The sequence below is a fragment of the Megalobrama amblycephala genome, linkage group LG2 (assembly GCF_018812025.1).
Source record: "Megalobrama amblycephala isolate DHTTF-2021 linkage group LG2, ASM1881202v1, whole genome shotgun sequence".
In the NCBI taxonomy this organism is placed as follows: Eukaryota; Metazoa; Chordata; class Actinopteri; order Cypriniformes; family Xenocyprididae; genus Megalobrama; species Megalobrama amblycephala.
This window is the reverse complement of record NC_063045.1, coordinates 14,439,476-14,460,480: the sequence shown is the minus strand read 5'-3', so window position 1 is coordinate 14,460,480 and position 21,005 is coordinate 14,439,476. Positions and strand designations below refer to the sequence as shown.

Genomic DNA, 21,005 nt, shown 5'->3' with positions numbered 1-21,005 from the left:
ATTAAAAATAAATGCAACCTTTTTATCTAACAATTCTGATTATCAGTATTGCGAGATATAAACTTGCAATTGCAAGTTATAAAGTCAGAATTGCTAATACAAACTCGCAATTCTGACTTTTTTCTCACAATTACGAGTTTATATCTCGCAATTCTGACATTTTTCTCACAATTACGAGTTTATATCTCGCAATTCTGACTTTTATTCTCGCAATTGTGAGTTTATCTCGCAATTCTGACTTTTTTCTCACAATTGTGAGTTTATATCTCGCAAGTGTGAGTTTACATCTCACAATTCTGACTTTTTTTCGCGATTACGAGTTTATATCTCGCAATTCTGACTTTTTTCTCGCAATTGTGAGTTTATATCTAACAATTCTGACTTTTTTTCTCACAATTGTTTATATCTCGCAATTCTGACTTTTTCCTCACAATTGTGAGTTTATATCTCACAATTGTGAGTTTATCTCGCAATTCTGACTTTTTTCTCACAATTGTTTATATATCTCGCAATTCTGACTTTTTTTCTCGCAATTGTTTATATATCTCGCAATTCTGACTTTTTTTCTCACGATTGTTTATATATCTCGCAATTCTGACTTTTTTTCTCGCAATTGTTTATATATCTCGCAATTATGACTTTTTTCTCACGATTGTTTATATATCTCGCAATTCTGACTTTTTTTCTCACAATTGTTTATATATCTCGCAATTATGACTTTTTTCTCGCAATTGCTAGTTCATATCTCATTTCTGACTTTGAAACTCTCAGTTCTAACTTTTTTCTCACAATTGCGATTTTATATTTTGCAATTCTGACTTTTCTCACAATTGCGAGTTTATCTCGCAATTCTGACTTTTTTCTCACAATTGTGAGTTTATATCTCACAATTGTGAGTTTATATCTCATAATTCTGACTTTCAGAATTTTTCTCGCAATTGCTAGTTATAAAGTCCACTTGGGGAAAAAAGACTGATTTTTTTCTCAGAATTGCTAGTTCATATCTCATTTCTGATGTTAAAACTCACAATTCTGACTTTTTTTCTCGCAATTGCAAGTTTATATCTCGCAATTCCAATTTTTTTCTCAGAATTGTGATATAAACTCGCAATTGTGAGAAAAAAGTCAGAATTGCGAGATAAACATAAAGAAGTCCAGTGCTGATGGGGAAAAAAGACTGACTTTTTTTCTCAGAATTCTTATCTCAATTCTGACTTTAAAACTCACAATTCTGGGTAAAAAAAAGTCAGAATTGTGAGATAAAAAGTCGCAATTAGGCTACCTTTTAATTTTTTATTCACTTGTGGAAACAAGCTTAGTTTTGTCTGTCAAATATTTAAGGAAATGATTTATGCAACATAGATTACTTGTGTGAATATGAATGAAATTAGGTTATTTATCATTAATAAATATTATTTATTTTTTGTTTATAAAGTGATTATTTATTTTTCTGTATTACATTACATTACATTAGATATTCAGACTTTTATATGCTACAAAGTTTTTTTTTTTATTTCAAATAAATTGTTCTTTTGAACTTTATATTCATCAAAGAATCCTGAAAAAAAAAGTATCACGGTTTCCACAAAAATATTATGCAGCACAACTGTTTTCATTGATAATAAGAAATGTTTCTTGAGCAGCAAATCAGCATATTAGAATGATTTCTGAAGGATCACGTGACACTGAAGACTGGAGTAACGGCGCTGAAAATTCAGCTTTACCATGATAGGAATAAATTACGTCTTAAAATATAATAAAAGAGAAAACAGTTCTTTGAAATTGTAAAATTATGTAACAATATTGGGATTTCTACTGTATTCAAATACAATGCAGATACAAATCAATGCCACCTTGGTGAACATATTTTTAAAAAAATGTAACGACCCCAAACTTTTGAACTAAATAAATATAGTCCCTGGTGACTGTAAGCTTTAATTACATGGAAAAGAGCAACATGGACATTCTTGAAAATATCTCTTTATGTGTTCCACAGAAGAAAGTAGGATTTGAAATGAGTAAATGATCACAGAATTTCTTGAACTGAACTCTTTAAACAAACCACTAAATATAGATTAGAAGAATGAACAAGTGTTTCCTCTGAGTCTTTTGCAGGTGTTTGTTATACTGCTGCCGCTGATCTCACCCACCAGATGCTTACTGACCCATCCATCAACACAGAGTCCTGTTTACCCAAATACCTTCATCACTGTCACTCAGAGGAAGAGAAAAGAGGAAGGAGAGAGGAAGATGTGGGCCACTCAGCAGTGCTCCGCACATCTGCTCAGTGATAAACACAACAATGCCACGGTGACCACTAATCTTACACACAAGATCAAGGACACGGGAAAAAAAATTACAACAGCAGACAGAAAGCAGGGGGAAGCAATGAAAGAAAGAGCCTTTGTTTTAGTATATGAAGACGACAAAGAGTGCAGGAGATAAGGAATCAAAATGGAAAACAGGAAAGCACTTATCTGTATTTCCATGCTTTGGCTTTATCTAAAACTCGGATAAGAAAGATCATTCAGATCTGGGGTCTGATGTATAAAGTTGCATAAGCACAAACAGGGCGTTGAAATGTGCATATGAACATATCAGGATTTACAGTGTCTTGTAGGCTTACATTAAACCCGGTAATATCACATGGGTGGGAATATGCATATGGAATAGATACTCAGACGAGGATGTGCATAGTAAACTAGGCATTGTAAGTTCCATATATGGTTATTTTAGGGAGGAGACGGGGTGGGGATGCATTTGCGCACATCTTCTGCTGATTAGGAATCAGGGTATTTCACTCAGGTTGTAGAGTACATATACGGTTTTACAAATCTGAAAACATTTGTGCATACATGCACTTTTAGGATCAAATCCTTAAAAAGACCTTCCTTCGCTGAGATAATGGCAATTTTTTTTGTTTAAAACTACTTTAAAGGGAATGTTTTTACATTTAGCCAAACTAGCCATTAGTTAATGGGTGGTTGCCAGTTGTTTTTTTTGAGAGTTCTAGATAGATTCTATCCCACCTGCCCCAGTTTCTCTCGAAGCCAATACGGAAGTGACTTAAACTGCACTTCATCGACTGGCCACTAGGGCCTCAGGCTCCAAAAGAGAGCAGAATCTCATTGACCTCCATGTTAAAATGCCAAACTTTACAGCAGAAAAAAACATGTTTACAGCCTGGTACAAATTGTGGTTTTGGTCTATACTGCTAATTTTGCCCTTCATGACAACTCTGAGGGGGGTGAAATTCTTTATAACTTATCCGTTTAAATTATATTAAGCCTTAAATTTCTGCATAATTAAGGGCATTAATAAAATTAATTGAGTGACAGGTAGATTGCCGCTGCTGTCTGTGAGCCGTCATGTTACCTCAGCTAATTCCAGCCGCTGAATTTGGCATCTCTGCCATGTTTGTGTTTTTTTTTTTTTTTTTTTTTTTTTGGGGGGGGGGGGGATTATTTTATACAATAATGAAATAATATGGCTTGCTGTGCAGTTATATGGTCGAGACAGATTGCGTCTGTGTACATGTGCACACATGCGGAAGATAAACACAATACACGTTGTTAGATTGTCTTGGCATTGGCTAAAACTTTTGTTTGTGAGATTTACTATGACAATTGAAAGGAATATGTCTCTCGAGACACCACAAACTCCGACTAAAACTAAAACTGCTGCACTATTTTGAAAAATTATACTTTGGACGCGGACTCATTTGTTTGTGAAAGTCTAATGTATACAATCATATACAGTTTTACAACATAAACGCTGCTCAGATTGCATAATATCTTGAAGAATGATGATGGAGAGCAGATCATTCAGAAGAAATGTGATGCAAACAATGGATAATATATCAATATTTCATGGATTTAACGCTTTTGTGGACAAAAAGTGATGTTTGTTTTTTAATGGACGCTCATGGACATTTTACCCAAGTGTGACAGATTGGATTCATCTCGCGATCGCTATTTAATTATAAAGGTTGTCATTTGCATACCCGACAGAATTTACAATATTACTGTTGGTGAAGCATTTATATCGTAAAAAGACACCGCAGATTGACAGCAAACCTTTCAAATGATATAACTTGTTATCTTTATTAATATTTTAGGTAGTGTCTAAGATAGATAGCTTATTTAGCCTGCTAACATGATCACGATGGTTTCAGCAACCAGGCACCTTAGTTCCAATCACGTCCCGCCTATTTTTTGCCCATTTTCAGTTATCTGGGAATGACGTGCTGCCAAAATGGCAACGGCAGCTTTTTCGCTTCAAAAATGCTCTTCAGAAATCTACATTTTTGTTCATGAAAAAAACATCTGGATGTTTAATGACCGTTGAAAAGACGTCTCTCCGACACATCCCGTCATAGTTGAAAAATAGTTTCAAAATGAAATTTGAATGGACATCGTTGGCGTTATCTCATTAATTAATTAATTAATTAATATTGAACACATAGCTAAAAGTCAAAGTAACAATTCTACATGCAGCCCCAGAGAATTGTAGACATGTACAAACGTATCTGAATGCATTTTTAGGAAATGTTCTGTGTTACATATTTTTACCGATTTATGCCGTCCTACCGCGGCTATTTTTGGCCAGGGACACGACGTTACTGTCGGACCAATGTTTGCTAGGGATGGTTCTTTACCATAACTCGTGATGAATGAACGACTCAGAACCGAGTGGGTGTGACGTGACAAAAGAACGAATGACTTGGATCGGGAGGCGAGGTGAACTAACAGCATAGCCTGAAGCACCAGCTAAGCAATGAATTAACCATTTCTGTTTCTCATAATTTGGCCTTGGCTGCATAATAGATTTTCTTATTCTAAATGTGATCAATGTATGCATAAGTTGATGAATTTGTTGGGGAATTTGGCTATTTACATGTAACATTTCAATTATATTCTGCTGAAAGGAACAAAATGCCTTATCCATTCATTTTGCTGAATGAGATCTGAGCAGAAAATTTCATCCAGCTCCTTCTGATGGCGGGAGGAGGAGTTGAAACAAGGAAGTGTTGTTCAAATCACTAACCCTAAGTATGCACCCTTAGCAAGCACCACTAATGATTTAGCATACTTCAGTCAACAACCGTGCATGTGCAAACACTGTAAGATCGAGACTTGGCCTTGCACAATGCAGATAAGGTTGTACCAAGCTGTTCCTAAGAGCATTCCAAACTGTGACAGACATGTAAGCATGTTCCTGCATGAGTGTCAGATCATAGTTATCAAAACAAAGCTTTATTCTCATGCTGATTACAGCAGGTCTCATACTCAAATATGATAGTTGTGCAACATCATTGGTCTTGACCTCTTCAACTGCGCTCACACGCAAGCTCCCGTCCTTCACCGTGCAGATGTTGTTTGACGTATGACAGTAGTGTCTATGAGTAAACGCTGGCATATTTAAGCATATTCGTGCATTATCTAGGATAAGCCACCACCCAAATGCTCCTGCAATGATGCACAATAGGTTTTGGTTAGCAGCCAAACAAGGCTTACCCTGAGTAAAGGCTTTGATGTCCTCTCTGACCTACTGGTGCAGACCAGGGTTGAGGAATCTCCTTTTGAATCGCGAGCTTGCCAAGCCACAAGACGGTTCAAGCTAGTTCAAGTTTATGTTGCGCATAGACTCAAAATTAATCTGTAAATAGTTTTTTTCCTTACATTTTTAAAATTTCCTCCTGGGTGTCCATGACTGTGAATCAGACTACTTGAGAGCAGTTATTTTAATATTATTAAACTTTTACAGTATTTATTAATATCATGAATTAGCTTTTATTTTTTTGTATTTTTAGATTTTATTTTATTTTGAGTGCACATTTTTGTCATTTTATTTGCTTTTTTCGTTTACTAGTTTTAGTCTTTTTAATATTTCTTTATAGCTTTATTTTTATTTCAGTTTTAGTAATTTTAGTACTTTAAATTAAACTTATTTTATTTCAGTTAGTTTTTTTAAGTGAAAGTTTTCCTATAATTTTTATATTTTATTATATTTCAGCCTTATTTCAACAAATGCAAACTTCTTAAATAGTTTTATTTAACAATAACAATGTTGTTTGAGAGAAAGGACATTTAAAGAGCTTTTCTTTCAAGTCAGTGTGAAGTTTTTTTTATAAAAATGTTGACAGGCAGGTAAGACATTGTATCGGACCGAATGCAATGATTAGATGAACTTTTTTTGGAGACTTCCACAGAACATATATGTAATTTTTTTTAAATATTTAGACCACTTCTATTATTGATTGCTATCAGGATGTGAAGAGAGTTTCAACCAGTATAACACAAAGTGTTATATAAAAAAAAAAAATTGCCTACCCTACCTTTAATATAATATGTCTTGCTTAGCTGCAAGGCTGTTAGCATAATACGTTGTGACATAAAAAAAAAACACAGATGGAGAGTTTTCTCATGCTACACCACTACATGTTGGAAAAAAATTAGCTTGTTACTGGAAAATCGGCACTATTTTAAGAATAGCTGAGCTAATGTCACGCTACAAAAAAGTTAAGTTAGCAGCATCGCTACATACAGCTAGTTACTCCCTGTCACTGAAGGAGAAACAAGAGACTCTAGTTAATACATTTTTGGTACAACTTACAAGTGCTGTATAAAAGCACTCCTTCCAGGTACAACAAACTCGCTCAACCACACCTTTCTTTCCTTCTTCCATCTTAGGGTCTCCTTATTAAATGGCTTACAGGGATGAGATGAGACATGCACAAACACAAACACACACACTCTATGTATGATAAGAAAATACGCAAAGCCAGTAATTGGAGGATGGTGAGAGAAGTCTAGTCTGTCTCTTTGTGTAAACTGTCTGGACTGCTCCTGGGAATTTCCCTTAATTTTTTTATCCTCGCTCAAGCATTGCAACACACTGTTATTCTTGTGAGGGCTTGAGGGCTTGTCTCTGGTGGCAGAGGTCTTGATCTGTTAATTCCTCCGGACACACTGAAGCTCTGCAGGAGCCAGAGACATTGGGGATGATGAACAGTGCACGAAATAAGAGAGACGGAGGAGGAGGCACAGAGAAGAGGGTCTTTTTCCTCCCTCATCAATAATACTTTTGTATCTACATTTACATTTTTTTGTCCACTCATGAGTGCTTCAGAGCAAATCAAAATGATGCTATCACTCCATTGCCAAGTTCCATTAATGAAGAACACATTTTGGTCCCACTGTTCTGGCACTGATGCTGCATGGCATTTCAAGACATGTTATTTCTCACTTGCTCAACTTTCACTTACTTTCAAAAGACCCAAAAGTTTGGGACTCTAAGTTTTCGATTTTACATTTTTCAAGGGGGAGGGGGGAGTCAAGATAATGTGTCCACAAATTATGTAGTGTTCATCCCCATGATTATTCATTTTAGGGAACTAATTAATACAACAGGGCCACAATTTTCCTAGGGGTATGTTTACAAGTTTTTCCTTTGCGTTTTTCACGTACAGGCGACAACATTGTCAAAACAATCCCAGGTCACACGGATCTACGAAAATGGCTAAAATGTGCTGCATTATTCATGCCAGGCCAGTAGTTGGCAATGTCAATTTGTAAAGAAAATCTATACGCCTATAGACTTAACAAGTAATACACATGCGCACAACGTCACCATTTTCACAAATTTATTTTTTTTAATTTTTTTTCATTTTCAAAAACGTGCATTTTGTAAGCATTTTTCAAAAGTTTGTGTTTCAGGCCCCCAAAATGCCATCGTTATGTAAATTAATTGTCGAAATGCATAAAAGTTTTCTGTTTTTAGTTGTAAACGGTGTCGTGTAAATGGCCCCTGAAACAAGGGATGAATTAGTGAGTTGTGGAACGAATTCTTAATTAATGGCCACGATATCTTGCTTTTCCCCCCACATGTCATGTGCAGGGCTAACAAATTAAAACATGGCAATTATTAAGCTAAAACGAGGGATTAATTAATAAAACATGGCCGCAAATTAAGCCATGGCAGTGAATTGTTAATTAGTGGCCACAATTTCTTTTCCACAAGTCCTACCTACTAATTTTAATGGTCCATTTTTTTTTTTTTTTTTTTTTAAATTTGCATAAAATTGTCTACAAAATTTCGATTTAATGACTACAAAATATTTTGATTTTAAAATGTCAAGTGGTGTAACCATGAAGTAGAAAATTAGGGCTGGGACAATACATCGATTCGCAATACAAAGAATCTGGATCGATTCTGATATTTTCTCTCTCGAATTGATTCTGAGCTTAGTTTTAACAGCAGATGGCGCTCTAGGCTAGTTTTTAACTGCACACTCAAATCAGTGTTGCCAAGTCCGCAGTTTTCCCGTGGAATTGGGATATTTTTACACTGTTGCTGTGGGTTGTTTTTAATATCTGCGGGTTGAAGCAACTCCAAATAGCATGATATTTAGCCCCTGGGATGCGAATTTTACCAGGAAACCCGGATTTTACCCCCTGGAACGCGATTAGGCTAGTTTTGAGAAGCAATTGGACAGGTTTTGTTGTGAAACCTGGCAACCCTGACTCAAACGCTCACAAAGAAGAGTGCTGGACAGCGATCGTGCATTCGGCTGAGTCATGTTGGCTAAGTAGTTAAATATACTTGCACCTTGGCTCAGAATGCTTTTATGATGCAAGATTAATGAAAACAGCCCATTGTGAACACCCTTGTACTTCACTTCAACCTTTTCAAACTTTATGAATGATTATTTTAGGTTTAAGTGGTGTGTGTAAAGGAACTGGAAGCAAGCAGAGTACGGGTGTTTCTAAAGCACGGAAAATATCAGAATTGCTCCAGATTCTTTGTATCGTGAATCGATATATTGTCCCAGTCCTACAGAAAATACTAAAATACTTTCTTTGGACTTTGCATACATTTAATCATTATTCACAAAATGTTTAAAATGTAGGCGATTTATTTTTTACAAATGTGGATTTTTATAGCATCTTTGACTTTGAGTCAATAATACCAACATTTTAATATCAACAATATCAAACAATCAAGGGTCTAAAGTGGTCCTCTTTTCTTTTTTTTTCTTTTTTTTGGTCACATGATGACAAACTGGCCTCTGCATGTTGGTTACACCACATTGATTTTAAGTTGGTCAGATAATAATATTATCAAGTTACATAAAGTATAATGTTTTAAAACAAAATGGCTTTGATTTAATTCTCCTTTTGCATTAGAAGAAATAAAGTCAGGTTTGGATTCGGAATGACATCAGGGTAAGTAAATGGTAAATGAGTTTTCATTTCCGAACCCTTCCTTAAAAGTCCCTCAAGTCAAAAGCTTGACCAGCTAGCAAGTGTGCAGTGTTTGTACACCATAGAAGTTCAACTTATTATTCTCATGCTTGGATGGATGGGAAGGAGAGCAAAGGTTTTTGGTTTTGGCAGGATTCCCAGCTTGGCATGGACCGCTGGTGCTCGAGGTATGTGTGGGTATCCGTGTGTCCAAGTGTGTCTGTCTTACAGAAAGGTACAAGTATGCATCTGCGTGCTCCGTAGAGGTTTCCCACACACATTACTGGTAGATGTGGTTGTGCCGTGACTCATTCTCTTTGGCAAGGCGGGATCTCAAGGGACTTCAACTCCCATAGTCCCTTTTTTTTCTCTGCTTATTTTTACCACAACCATAACAAATGTCCCCTCATTTGCTTTTCCTTTTTCCTTCATATCAAACTGTCGCTAGATATCCATCCATATCAAAACGTCTTTCCGTATCAGCTCTTTCAGTTCAGCTCATCTGACCTCGTTCCCCTTCCCCCTCCATCTTCATTGAGATGTCAGTCATGAACTACATAGACGCTGGATTTCCAGATTCTTCACCTGCTGAAGCTTTAGTGTGTGTGCGTGGGTCCTCACACATTCCTCTCCATCTTACGGCTAAAGCCAGGGTCAGGAATGCAACTCATGCTTGTCACACACACACACACACATACACACAAACCCTTGTATGTAATGAAATGGAAACATGCACAACTATAATGCATTTTGTTATATAAGAAATCACCAAGTGTTTTATTCTGAGAACCAATCTGTGGTATGAGCGGAATGGATGGAAAGCTTCCAGAGAATTCCATTATTACCTTTTACCTCACCAAACTGCACCAAACCCAATTTGGAAGCTAGTGTGTGTGCCATGTCTATTTTATCTACTATTGTTTCAACTCTAGGACATGTGCTCTCCTCCTGTTGTCTGCTGTCTTCACCTTTTCCTTTTTTTTTCCTGAAGTCTATTCAATGTTGCCTTCTTTCTCAAAATTTCTTCTCAATAGTTGTCTGTCTGTGGTGCTTCCTGTCTCAGTGGGGCTAATTAAGGATTCACCCATCTAAAACTGAGGAGAACACTGGCTTCAGTAGACCCTGAAACTCGCTCACCCTATTTCTCCTGTTAGACATTATCTGACAGAACATAGCTAATGTAAACACTGTCTGAATCTGAACTAAATGTGTTAACTATTAACTTTCCAATAGCTCAGAGGAAATCACCTTGCTAACTCAACTCCAGAGTCTAAATATAAAGGAAAATAAAGACATTTTTTAGATTTTGAATCATATTGAATCTGGTTTCTTTCAAATACAAAACGCGACGTTTTAGTTCGGATATCACGTCCTCACTCGTCAAATAGGAAATCTGGAGCGAGGTGGAAATAATTTCTGTCTTCATTAGCAAGGTGAAACATCCGATTTAAAGTGCTGTTTCATTTCTGAAAAAAAAAAAATTGTGAACAAATCTTTTAAGTGAACGGTATTTTTTAAGAATCGGTTAAGCGAATAAGGTCACTCGTCTTGAAATGAATCAAAATCCCCACCGCTGCAGATTTTCACTGACGCGGTGACTTGAAAGGCTGGTTAGCAGAAATTACCTCGTCCTGAGGGGGCGCGCGGCTCACTGAGTTTAAGTTGAGGAGATGAGAGAAGCGCCAGTTCATTCACTGTCAGATCCCCTCCACGCCGCGAGACCTGTTAAAGTTTGAACCAAATCAGTTTTATATGAGGACACAAAGTGTGGACGCGGTGCATTAAATGGACTATTTTGGATAACTGTGGACTCTTTATTCCATGTTTTTGAGTCTAGGATTACCTTTGGATTTAGATTTTATGAATTTTAAAATAAAATTCAGAAGCGATGCGGTCAAGGATGAAGGATCGCTTCATTCATGTTTTCTTTTTTGCGAAATGATCTCGCGCACAGTTTTGTGGGTCTGACTTTTGTAATTTAATGGATTAAAAACGACAACAACTTATTAAAAGGGGTTCGTTTGATTTCAGAGTCATTTTTAGGGCTTTCTCAGACTCCTTAGAGAGATTTGTCTGTGGAAAGGCATGTTCCCTGGCTCCACGCCGGTTGGAGCATCTTTGCGGCTCCGGTCGGGAAGGTTTCGCCTGCGCTGGGACACATTTGGACCACAGGGGAGATGAGAACCGCGCTGATCCACTTTCTCTTCTGCTGCTTCTCTCTGCTTTCAGCAGCCGCTGAGGTAAGACCAACATCTGAACACATATTCATTGCGGAGAGGGGAAGGGGAACTCTATGTTTCTCATTTGAGAGAGAGATTCCTTTATAAACGATGCATGATTGTAAATCCTGTCACTACGCGTTCTTCATTAGATCTTTAATGGTCATACAAGTAACACATTCGTATTGCTCGTAAACTTTTTCTAAAATCTACTTTTTAAACACAAGTTATTAGTTATTCATGTTGGTTAGGCTACTTATAATTTTTTTTAAAAATGACACTTTGTAGCAGTAAGGTCTCATTAGTTAATGCATTAACTCACATGAACTAACAATGAGCAATGCACTTTTGCAGCATCAATTAACCTTTGGTAGTGTTAGTTGGTTCACTATGTTAACTAATGTTAACAGATACAGCTTTTGATCTTAAATTGTATTAGTAAATGCTACATTACCGATGTTACAATTAACATGAACTAAGATTAATAAATGCTGTAGAAGTATTAATTAGGTTAACAAATTACACCTTATTGTGAAGTGTTACTATGAAAATATACAATTTTATACAAATGTTTTGATATAATGACTTTAAACATTTAAAGTGGTGCAACCGTGAGATACAAAGTATTTAAATACATAATCTACTAAAAAAAACGTAATGGGTTTGGTCCACAACCGATGCATTTTTATTCATTTTAATTTTTGAATAACTATTTTCTTCCACAGGAAGCACCGATTCCCCAAGAGCTGATCGAGAGACTCTCTAACAGCGAGATCCGCAGCATCAGCGACCTCCAGAGGATCCTGGAGATTGACTTCGTAGGTAAAGTCTTGCTGTTTTTTCTGATTATTTGACAAGAGGAGTGGGTAGGGTGAATACGTTCTAAATCCTAAACCTACTAGGCAATAGCAGTTAGCTGTGATTCATATCTGTGTCTTGAATCTATTCTAAATGAAATAGATTTCTTCAGATTCATTCACTGTTTTGTTTAGTGGCCCTTTCTGCAGGTTACATCTTAATATAGTATAGGTGATGACAAGTTTATGAATGAGTCATTGAAACATTCACTCAACCTTCTTGCCAGCTGTTTGCTAAACAACTTGCTAAATAAGGACTACAACTACCACAGGAATGTGGGTTGTGCTGAATCTGAGAATTGTTGTACTCCCTGATTCGTTTGAGAATGATTTGTTCACTTAAAAAGATTTCAAAAGATGAGTGAAACCCAACTAATATCAGCACAATGTGTCACAAAGTGTTGAGGTGCATGAACAAGACTGGGAAATATCCATTCAGAGGAGACTCACTCAATCTTTTACTGCATTCAAAGTACATGGACCTCGGCATTTAATCGAGTTTAAACCAAACGCCTCAGCACCTGTTGCCTAGAGACCGCAGTCCCGCTCCAGCACTCGCGGCGCCGCATCAGCATTTAAACTTGGTAAATGATGTCATGTTTTGGCAGCGCCAACATTCTGAACTCAATACGCCCCTTGAAAAAGTGGTTACAGTAACTCTTTAAATTGCATCAAATGAAAAGTTTCCCATTATTGAAGCATGAGAGATAATTTGATAAGTCCGGTAAGCATGTTTTGTGTATAAATGTAAAAAAAAAAAAAAGATTTTTTAAAATGGTAAGTTTAAAATTCTCTGACCTACAATGATAAAACGATTGATATTCAAAATTACAACTGACAGTGATGACGTCATTGCAGCATTTGCATACTACATTGCTATTAGTCTTATTTCTTGCATTCAGCTGCCTTTTGCACTGTAAAGATGCTCTTTGACTAGTTATTCATACAATGATATCTATGAAAATATGGAGTTTTGCACATCCCACAAATCATTTTTAGGGAAGCCCAGTATGATTTGCCTGGTTTTGGATCACCTGACCCTGAACGGGAGCTTTTTTTAAATGGCAAGATTTAATGGCGAAGACCGAACCTAAAGGGTTAAAATATCCTCAGTGCCTCAAATATAAACTTCCAGCGCATCTAATGAGGAAATGCTGCAGCCGTAACGATATGAGTCTCAAATTTGATTTCGCCCATAAGCGCTGTAATTGAAATGCAAACAGCTGCGTCTGTGTGGCTGGTGCCTGAGGGAGGTCAAGAGACTCTCTCCATTATACTGTTGTCATGCTGCCTTTATGAGTTGAGTGCGGCTGAATGCCAGCACTGCTGTAATGTATTATTCATGTCGAATTCCTCAGTTTGTGTGGATCTCTGCGTGCGAGTGTGTGTCTGTGTGTTTGCGAAAGAAAAGAGGCTGAAGCTCAAGTAGTGTTTGCGTTTGTGAGGTCTGTTGCTCCGCTAACGACTGTGTGAAAAGGCGAGCGGGTCGGTCGGCCACGGTGCTCAAGCCTGAATTAAAACCACCCTCCTCCTCCATTGGGCTGGTTTCCGGGGGCAACAACAGGGGCATCTGTGTCCCCCGTCGTCTCGCTGTATGGCTGAATGGCTGTGTGGATCCGAAGAACAGCATGATTAAATACTGCACACTTTGGTCAGACTAACTAACCAGACGTCCTTAAAGCATTTTAAATGACACAATCCTTTCCGAACATCTTATTGTTGAATCTAGATTTCCTCCGTGTGTCCTCGGGCAGTGCATATATTTGCTTTGTGATCTGTGTATAAAGGAAGTTTTTCGAATGAAGTGCGCTGGCAGGTTGGCAGTCACCTTTATTCTTTACTTGGTAATCAGACCGGGTTTTCTTCATTTCTTTCCATCAGGCTGGTGGAGGTGGGGGTTCACAAAGAGGTTCAAGGGCACTCTTTTTTTTACAATAGTGAGGGAGGGATTGTGCATTGGATGTAGCTTGTTCTACAAGCCAAAATATGTTGCTTAAACACTGTTGACTTTGTGCTTCGTTGACTTCTTTTGATGCAGAGAATGAGGTGCTGGAGGACGTTAAACAAGGCCACCATAAGGAGCATCTGTATGACAGCAGAAACCTCAAGAGCTCACACTCTAGACGCAAGAGAAGCATTGGTAAAAACACACACATTAACTCGCACACACTTTGCAAAGCTCCTGTTCTGTATGTTTATGGGCTACTGTGTGTTTAGAGGAGGCAGTGCCAGCCGTTTGTAAGACTCGTACAGTGATCTACGAGATCCCACGCAGTCAGGTAGATCCCACGGCTGCCAACTTCCTGATCTGGCCTCCGTGTGTCGAGGTGAGACGATGCTCAGGCTGCTGCAACACCAGCAACATGCGCTGCCACCCGTCCAAAAAACACCACAGGACTGTGAAGGTGAGAAAACACACATCTTTCCCTATATATACACCTTGAACATTTCATTCATTAATACAGTTTATTCACTATAGTTTAAAAAAAAATGGTAATAAAATGACAAGATCTCAGAGTAAACTGTGTTAGAAAAAATTAGATAACACTTAAGCAAAACATGGTCAGGTTAAAGTGTCTGAATAATTTTTGGTTCAAAATTTTTATCAATTTTACTGGTAGTCCAATGTATGAAGAATTTTTGGGTATAATATGTCACAGTTTACTTTATTTTGCAATCCTCACTTACATAAATGAACCATAGTGCCCTGCACCCACTAGTAAAAATATATCAAAAATGTCTGAATAATTTTTGGTTTGACTGAAGTGTTATTTTTTATGTGTACAAATATATTTAATTTATATATTTAATTATTCAATAATGATTTAAAATTATTTTAATTTTTACTTATTTTTAAAAAATGATTTTCCCCTAGTTTCAAAGACCAGGCTTAAGCTAGTCCTAGACTAAAATGCATGTTTGAGTCGGCGGTGATAGCCTAGTGGTTAGTGCGGCGACATATGGCTCAAGTGCGTTCATGGTGACCCGAGTTCAATTCCCGTCTTGAGGTCCCTTGCCGATCCTGCCCCCCTCTCCCTGCCCAATGTTTTCCTGTCTGCTCTCTACTGTAATCTCCAAATAAAGTCACAAAAAGGCCTATATATCATTAATATAATATATTATTGTATAAAATGATTTTATATATATATATATATATATATATATATATATATATATTATTCATTTATAATTAAAATACTTTTTAAAACATAAATAATAATACATATATATATATATATATATATATATATATATTTTTTTTTTATGTATTTATATTATATTTAATGTATTTATATTTATAAATTTATTTTATATATAATATTTATAATTTATATTTTAATATTTAAATTATTATTCAGTTATAATTTTAAATAATTTAGAAAATTTAAAATATTCAATGTTTTATAAATAATACATATCATTTTATATATTACATTTTATATATTCTTAATATAAGAATTTTTTTTATAAAATTAGTATTATAGTATTATTATTATAAAATAGAAATATTTATAATTTATATTTATAAAAATATTTATCATTTATAAATATTAAAATGATTATTTAGTTGATTATTTAAAATAATTTTTAAAATATAAAAATATTTTATTATTTATAATAAATGTATATAAATATATATATATATATTTGTTGTTTTAATTATAAGAATTTTTTTTTATAAAATTATTATTATAGTATTATTATTATAAAATAGAAATATTTATAATTTATATTTATACAAATATTTATCATTTATAAATAATAAAATGATTATTTAGTTGATTATTTAAAATAATTTTTAAAATATAAAAATATTTTATTATTTATAATAAATGTATATAAATATATATATATTTGTTGTTTTAATTATAAGAATTTTTTTATAAAATTAGTATTATAGTATTATTATTATAAAATAGAAATATTTATAATTTATATTTATACAAATATTTATCATTTATAAATATTAAAATGATTATTTAGTTGATTATTTAAAATAATTTTTAAAATATAAAAATATTTTATTATTTATAATAAATGTATATAATATATATATATTTGTTGTTTTAATTATAAGAATTTTTTTTATAAAATTAGTATTATAGTATTATTATTATAAAATAGAAATATTTATAATTTATATTTATACAAATATTTATCATTTATAAATATTAAAATGATTATTTAGTTGATTATTTAAAATAATTTTTAAATTTAAAAATATTTTATTATTTATAATAAATTTATATAATATATATATATATATATATATATATATATATATATATATATATATATAATATTTGTTGTTTTAATTTATTATTTTATATTCATAATTTATATTTTAAATATTTAAATTCTTTTTCAATTATAATTATTTAATAATAATAATTTGACAATATTTAAATTTAAATTTTTATAAATACGTATAGACCATTAATGTAAAATATTATATACAAATATTATTATTGTTATTAAAATAATGTATTTCTAAAAATATTTAAATTAATATTCAATTATAATTATAATTTTATATATATATATATATAGACACACACATATATAGATATATAGATATGCCTAAAATGCTTTTGCTTAGTTCTCCTGCTTCTCAAATGTTTCTCCTGAGGAACAGACCCTAGCAATGTGCCAGAATTTTAGAAGAGATCACAGTTTTCTGTGCTCAGTTTTCCAAGATACTAAAGTCTGCAGTTAAAAGTGAAAGATGTTAATATGAACTCAGGTGTTTTACTTCCAAGACCAAGTTATCTGACTTACGCCATCCACATTCATTTTAAAGCGCTACACTTTCTCTGCATGTGAAAAATTGTCTCATTTGTGCCTTTTTATTGGAAAAATAGGTGAAAGTCTCCTGCGCACTAGGCTGTGACCGTGTTTGCCACTTGCCAGGCTCATTTTCACCATGTAAAGCTTTTCGCATTTCCCAGATTTAAATGTAACAAGAGTGAGGCTTAGGACGTGCCAAAGGGAGGACAATGTCAATGAGAATTTCAGGGCCGCTGAACACACTGAAAGAGTTTCAGGCCAAACTTCCGCGGCTAGTTAACGAATAGCCTTAACCTTGAGTTAACCGCTGCAAATATCTGTCTGTTCCGCCACGGCTGCGGGGTGTGTTCTATTCCGTTTATCTCGCCAGCAATGTGTGTGAGTGTTCAGACCTGAATAAAGTATTGTATAAATGGGCCTGCAGGGCAGCTGAGTTGGCAGGGAGGGAAGAAGTCTGTCAGTATGATATGAGGTGTGTGTGTGTTTAGAAAGAGAGGTTTGAGGCGGCTCATCTGCATTACAGGAAACCGACCGAGTCACATTTAGCTCTCGCCTTATCTCACCTCTGGAAAAGCAGAGGAAAAATACACTGTTGATAGGGTTATGAGTGTGTGCGTGCAACTCAGGATGTTCTCACACTCTTTCTCTCTCTCTCTCAGGTGGCCAAGGTGGAGTACGTACGCAGGAGGCCAAAGCTCCGGGAGGTGCAGGTGCAGCTGGAGGATCATCTCGAGTGTGTGTGCACTTCCAAACATCACTCAGAGTCTCGCATACACACAGGTACGTAAACACTGCTGCCCTTAAAGGTGCAGTAAGTGATTTCTTAGAAACACACCTCTCCCTTCATTGCTCCGCCCCCAAAAAACACAACCACGCAATGCAAGAGTGGATGTCTTTTTATCATAGCTGAAGCGTAGCAAAATAATGCTTTTTGAAAAATAAAACGAAGATGAAAGAACAAAAAATTTGGTTCCAAAAGGCTATAAATCCATTTTGATTCATTTGAGTAAAAATGTGTTTTCTTTACCAAGAAAGCAGCAAGATGAAAAGCACTGTTTTCTGTTTCAAACTTTCATATAGCATCTTTTGGTTATAAAAACATTAAAAATTCAAATCTAGATTTTGATTTTCAAAGGTTTATTATAAAAACAGATATTTTTTTCCCCAAAATGCAATAAATCCATGACATGTTTTTTTTTTTTTTCTAAATGCAATTAATCCATCAATATAAAAGTTATTTTTCATATTGAAAATACACAACAAAGTTGATTCACATATATGACAGTGTCTGAACTTTGCCAGTACTTATGTTATATACATTTGACTAGAAATACATTCAGTCGTCGCTCCCAAAATGAATTCAGCGAGTCATCTTGTTAATGTTATAAATGAATTATGTCTCCGTTTGTCATTACCGATTAAAGAGTATCTGGCGCCACCGCACGGTTAAAATAAACACATTTGCTGAGTACATTGCATAAAAATGGCTTTTAAAAACTGTTCATGATTCAGTTTTTGGTACCGTGACAGAAGTTTGATGCTGTCGTGGAACAAGCAACAGTCTTCATTTTTCCTCCTCCCGACTCGAGTGCCTCATCTTCTTAATCTCCTCATGTAGCCTAAATGATTACATTTCGATGACTTGTGTTTCTTCCACCACAGGTTCATCAATGTCAAAATTATAAATGTTTCTGTTTTGTTGATCACAAAGTACAAAGCAGATAAGGAAAACTAGGATGCCGGGTTTATTCAGAGCGCCGCCATTAATGTTTACAGTGCGTGGAATGGTGCGAAGTGATTGAGCGGATATATCGCATTCTGCAGAGAAGGGAGACTGGCGTTTTGGTCGCGTTTTGGAAATAAAGGGAGAAAACATGACAGAATAACATAACGGATATCGCATTTTGCGCAAAATTAATGAATGACTTTTTAATACCGACCAGATACAATACTGATTTTGCCATAAACTCAATTTAAAAAAAAAAAAAATGCGTCTATCACGTTTTGGAACCAAACTCTTCATATACAAGCAAGACTTTGTTGTTAGTCGCCAGCAGCACACAAGCTCCAGACAAACAATGACACTCAAAACTGTCCTGTAACTACAGCTAACATTAAAACAACAGCACATTTTGATCTGTGAAACAGCAAAACCAATGTTACTCACGTATGGAGCAGAAACAACGCAACCGTTTTCAGCTCTTCACGCTTCGCCCTCTCCAGCGCTTTTCTAATATTAATGTGGGTCCTAAAGCTCTTGCCTGATCATAACCCTTCTTTTTCCAGTGATATTCCTCCTCTTTTGTAATGTCTCTCAGCCATCTCTCTTTCTACAGTTTTTCTTCAAATCTCCCTCTTGCTCACTCTCTCTCCTCCCCCATCATGAGTGGACACGCACCTTTAAACACACTCTGGGTCTTTTTAATCATTTGCTTTCCCACACCTTTACTTGTTTTATTTTTCCCTCTCCACCCTTTTTTCCTGCCTCGTCATTTCCCCCCATTCCTCCACTCAAAGGCCAGCCCGGAGAGCTAAAAAAAAGAAGAGGAAATGGAAAATAAGATAAACTGTCTGAAAGCGGCAGTAAAGATTTACCGACTCTATATTTAGACTAATGGTCAGTAAGATAAAGCTAAGTGGACTTATGGGTCATGTTTAGGAGTCGGAGCAGTCTAGAGAGTCTATTTTTGATTTTATATATATATTATATTATATTATTAAATATTATTTTAATAATATTTAATAATAATATTATTAAAGTTTTATATTAAAATGCAATTCAATTAAATTTTAATATTAAGACAAATAGTAAGAAAAATTAAGAAGCATTGCACGCTTCACCCATAGACTTCCATTGTAAGCAGCTTTTTTGTTAGTTCAACAGGTGCGCTGTCAAAGGTCTTTTCAAACCAACAAGGTCTTTTCTCCACAGCAGATATAAGGTGAGCATGGCACTGGATAAAAGAAAGCAGAGGGCCATCGCATCCAATCAGATAACTCGGACTGCACGACAGCCATTGAGTGATATCATCTGAGGAGACGAGGCGGATGTGAACTGTTTAACAATGAGCGAATCAGGGCAGCCTTTTTGGATTACTTTGGACTTTTGATGCACCTTTAGAAGGGACCCGGAGAGAGACTTTGGATTAAAACCCAGGGGAGCTAAGCACACCAAACTAGAGACTGCAATGACAGAGACTCGCAGAGCCTGAAAACGAACTTCAGTCAGTCGAAAGTACTGATTCCACAACCTTTTAAAGGAGCATCTATCACAACTTTATTTGTGTATCAAATTTTATTTCTTCAGCAAATATCTGTATCATCTTATTTTTGTAACTGGCAGTTTTCTATCAACACTCATCTTCTCTTATATATGCCGTAGAATGAACGAGTACAACAAAATGCAATCTACAGTAACTGATACTAATAAAGTGAATACATTTTATTCTGTTTGTCTGACAGACAAAGATGAATATGTCTCAAAGATGAGTATGATTACATGCATTCAGTACACCGTTTCCAAACCAGGAGCATTGTGATAAATCTTATCTCTTCTGTGACTATCTGGAATGTTTCTCTAAACCAAATGCAACCACATCAAAACGATGAGTGACAAGTCTACTTTAAATATGTGCTACAGACCGCAATCTCATATTTACTATTTTGGGAAACTCTGGTTTTCGATAATTAACTAAGCCAATTGATATTGATCACACATGGCTGTAATTATGAATGTTAAATATTTAATGTCACTTCTACGTATTTTTGTACTACTGATGACACATAGTGATTTATTTAAACACTTTAGAGATATAGTGACAGCTTTGAACATTTAGTTGATTATTAAGGCATCAGGTTTGTGGAACAAAACAACTACATTTCCCATAATATTCTGT

General features: G+C 35.3%; 1 protein-coding gene across 2 annotated transcripts; it reads left to right on the top strand.

Moving 5' to 3' along the window:
• The first annotated feature begins 10,161 nt into the window (after positions 1–10,161).
• On the top strand, positions 10,162–20,582 carry LOC125263758 (platelet-derived growth factor subunit A-like). Of its 2 annotated transcripts, none has more exons than XM_048182935.1 (6): positions 10,162–11,485; positions 12,190–12,286; positions 14,360–14,461; positions 14,539–14,726; positions 17,769–17,889; positions 20,045–20,582. In XM_048182935.1, exons 1-6 carry the CDS (start codon positions 11,423–11,425, stop codon positions 20,053–20,055), a joined length of 582 nt encoding a protein of 193 aa, XP_048038892.1. In that variant the 5' UTR covers positions 10,162–11,422; the 3' UTR covers positions 20,056–20,582. The 2 variants fall into 2 exon arrangements, with proteins under 2 accessions (XP_048038892.1, XP_048038891.1); XM_048182934.1 differs by having other exon boundaries at positions 10,710–11,485; positions 20,042–20,582.
• Positions 20,583–21,005: the final 423 nt, after the last annotated feature.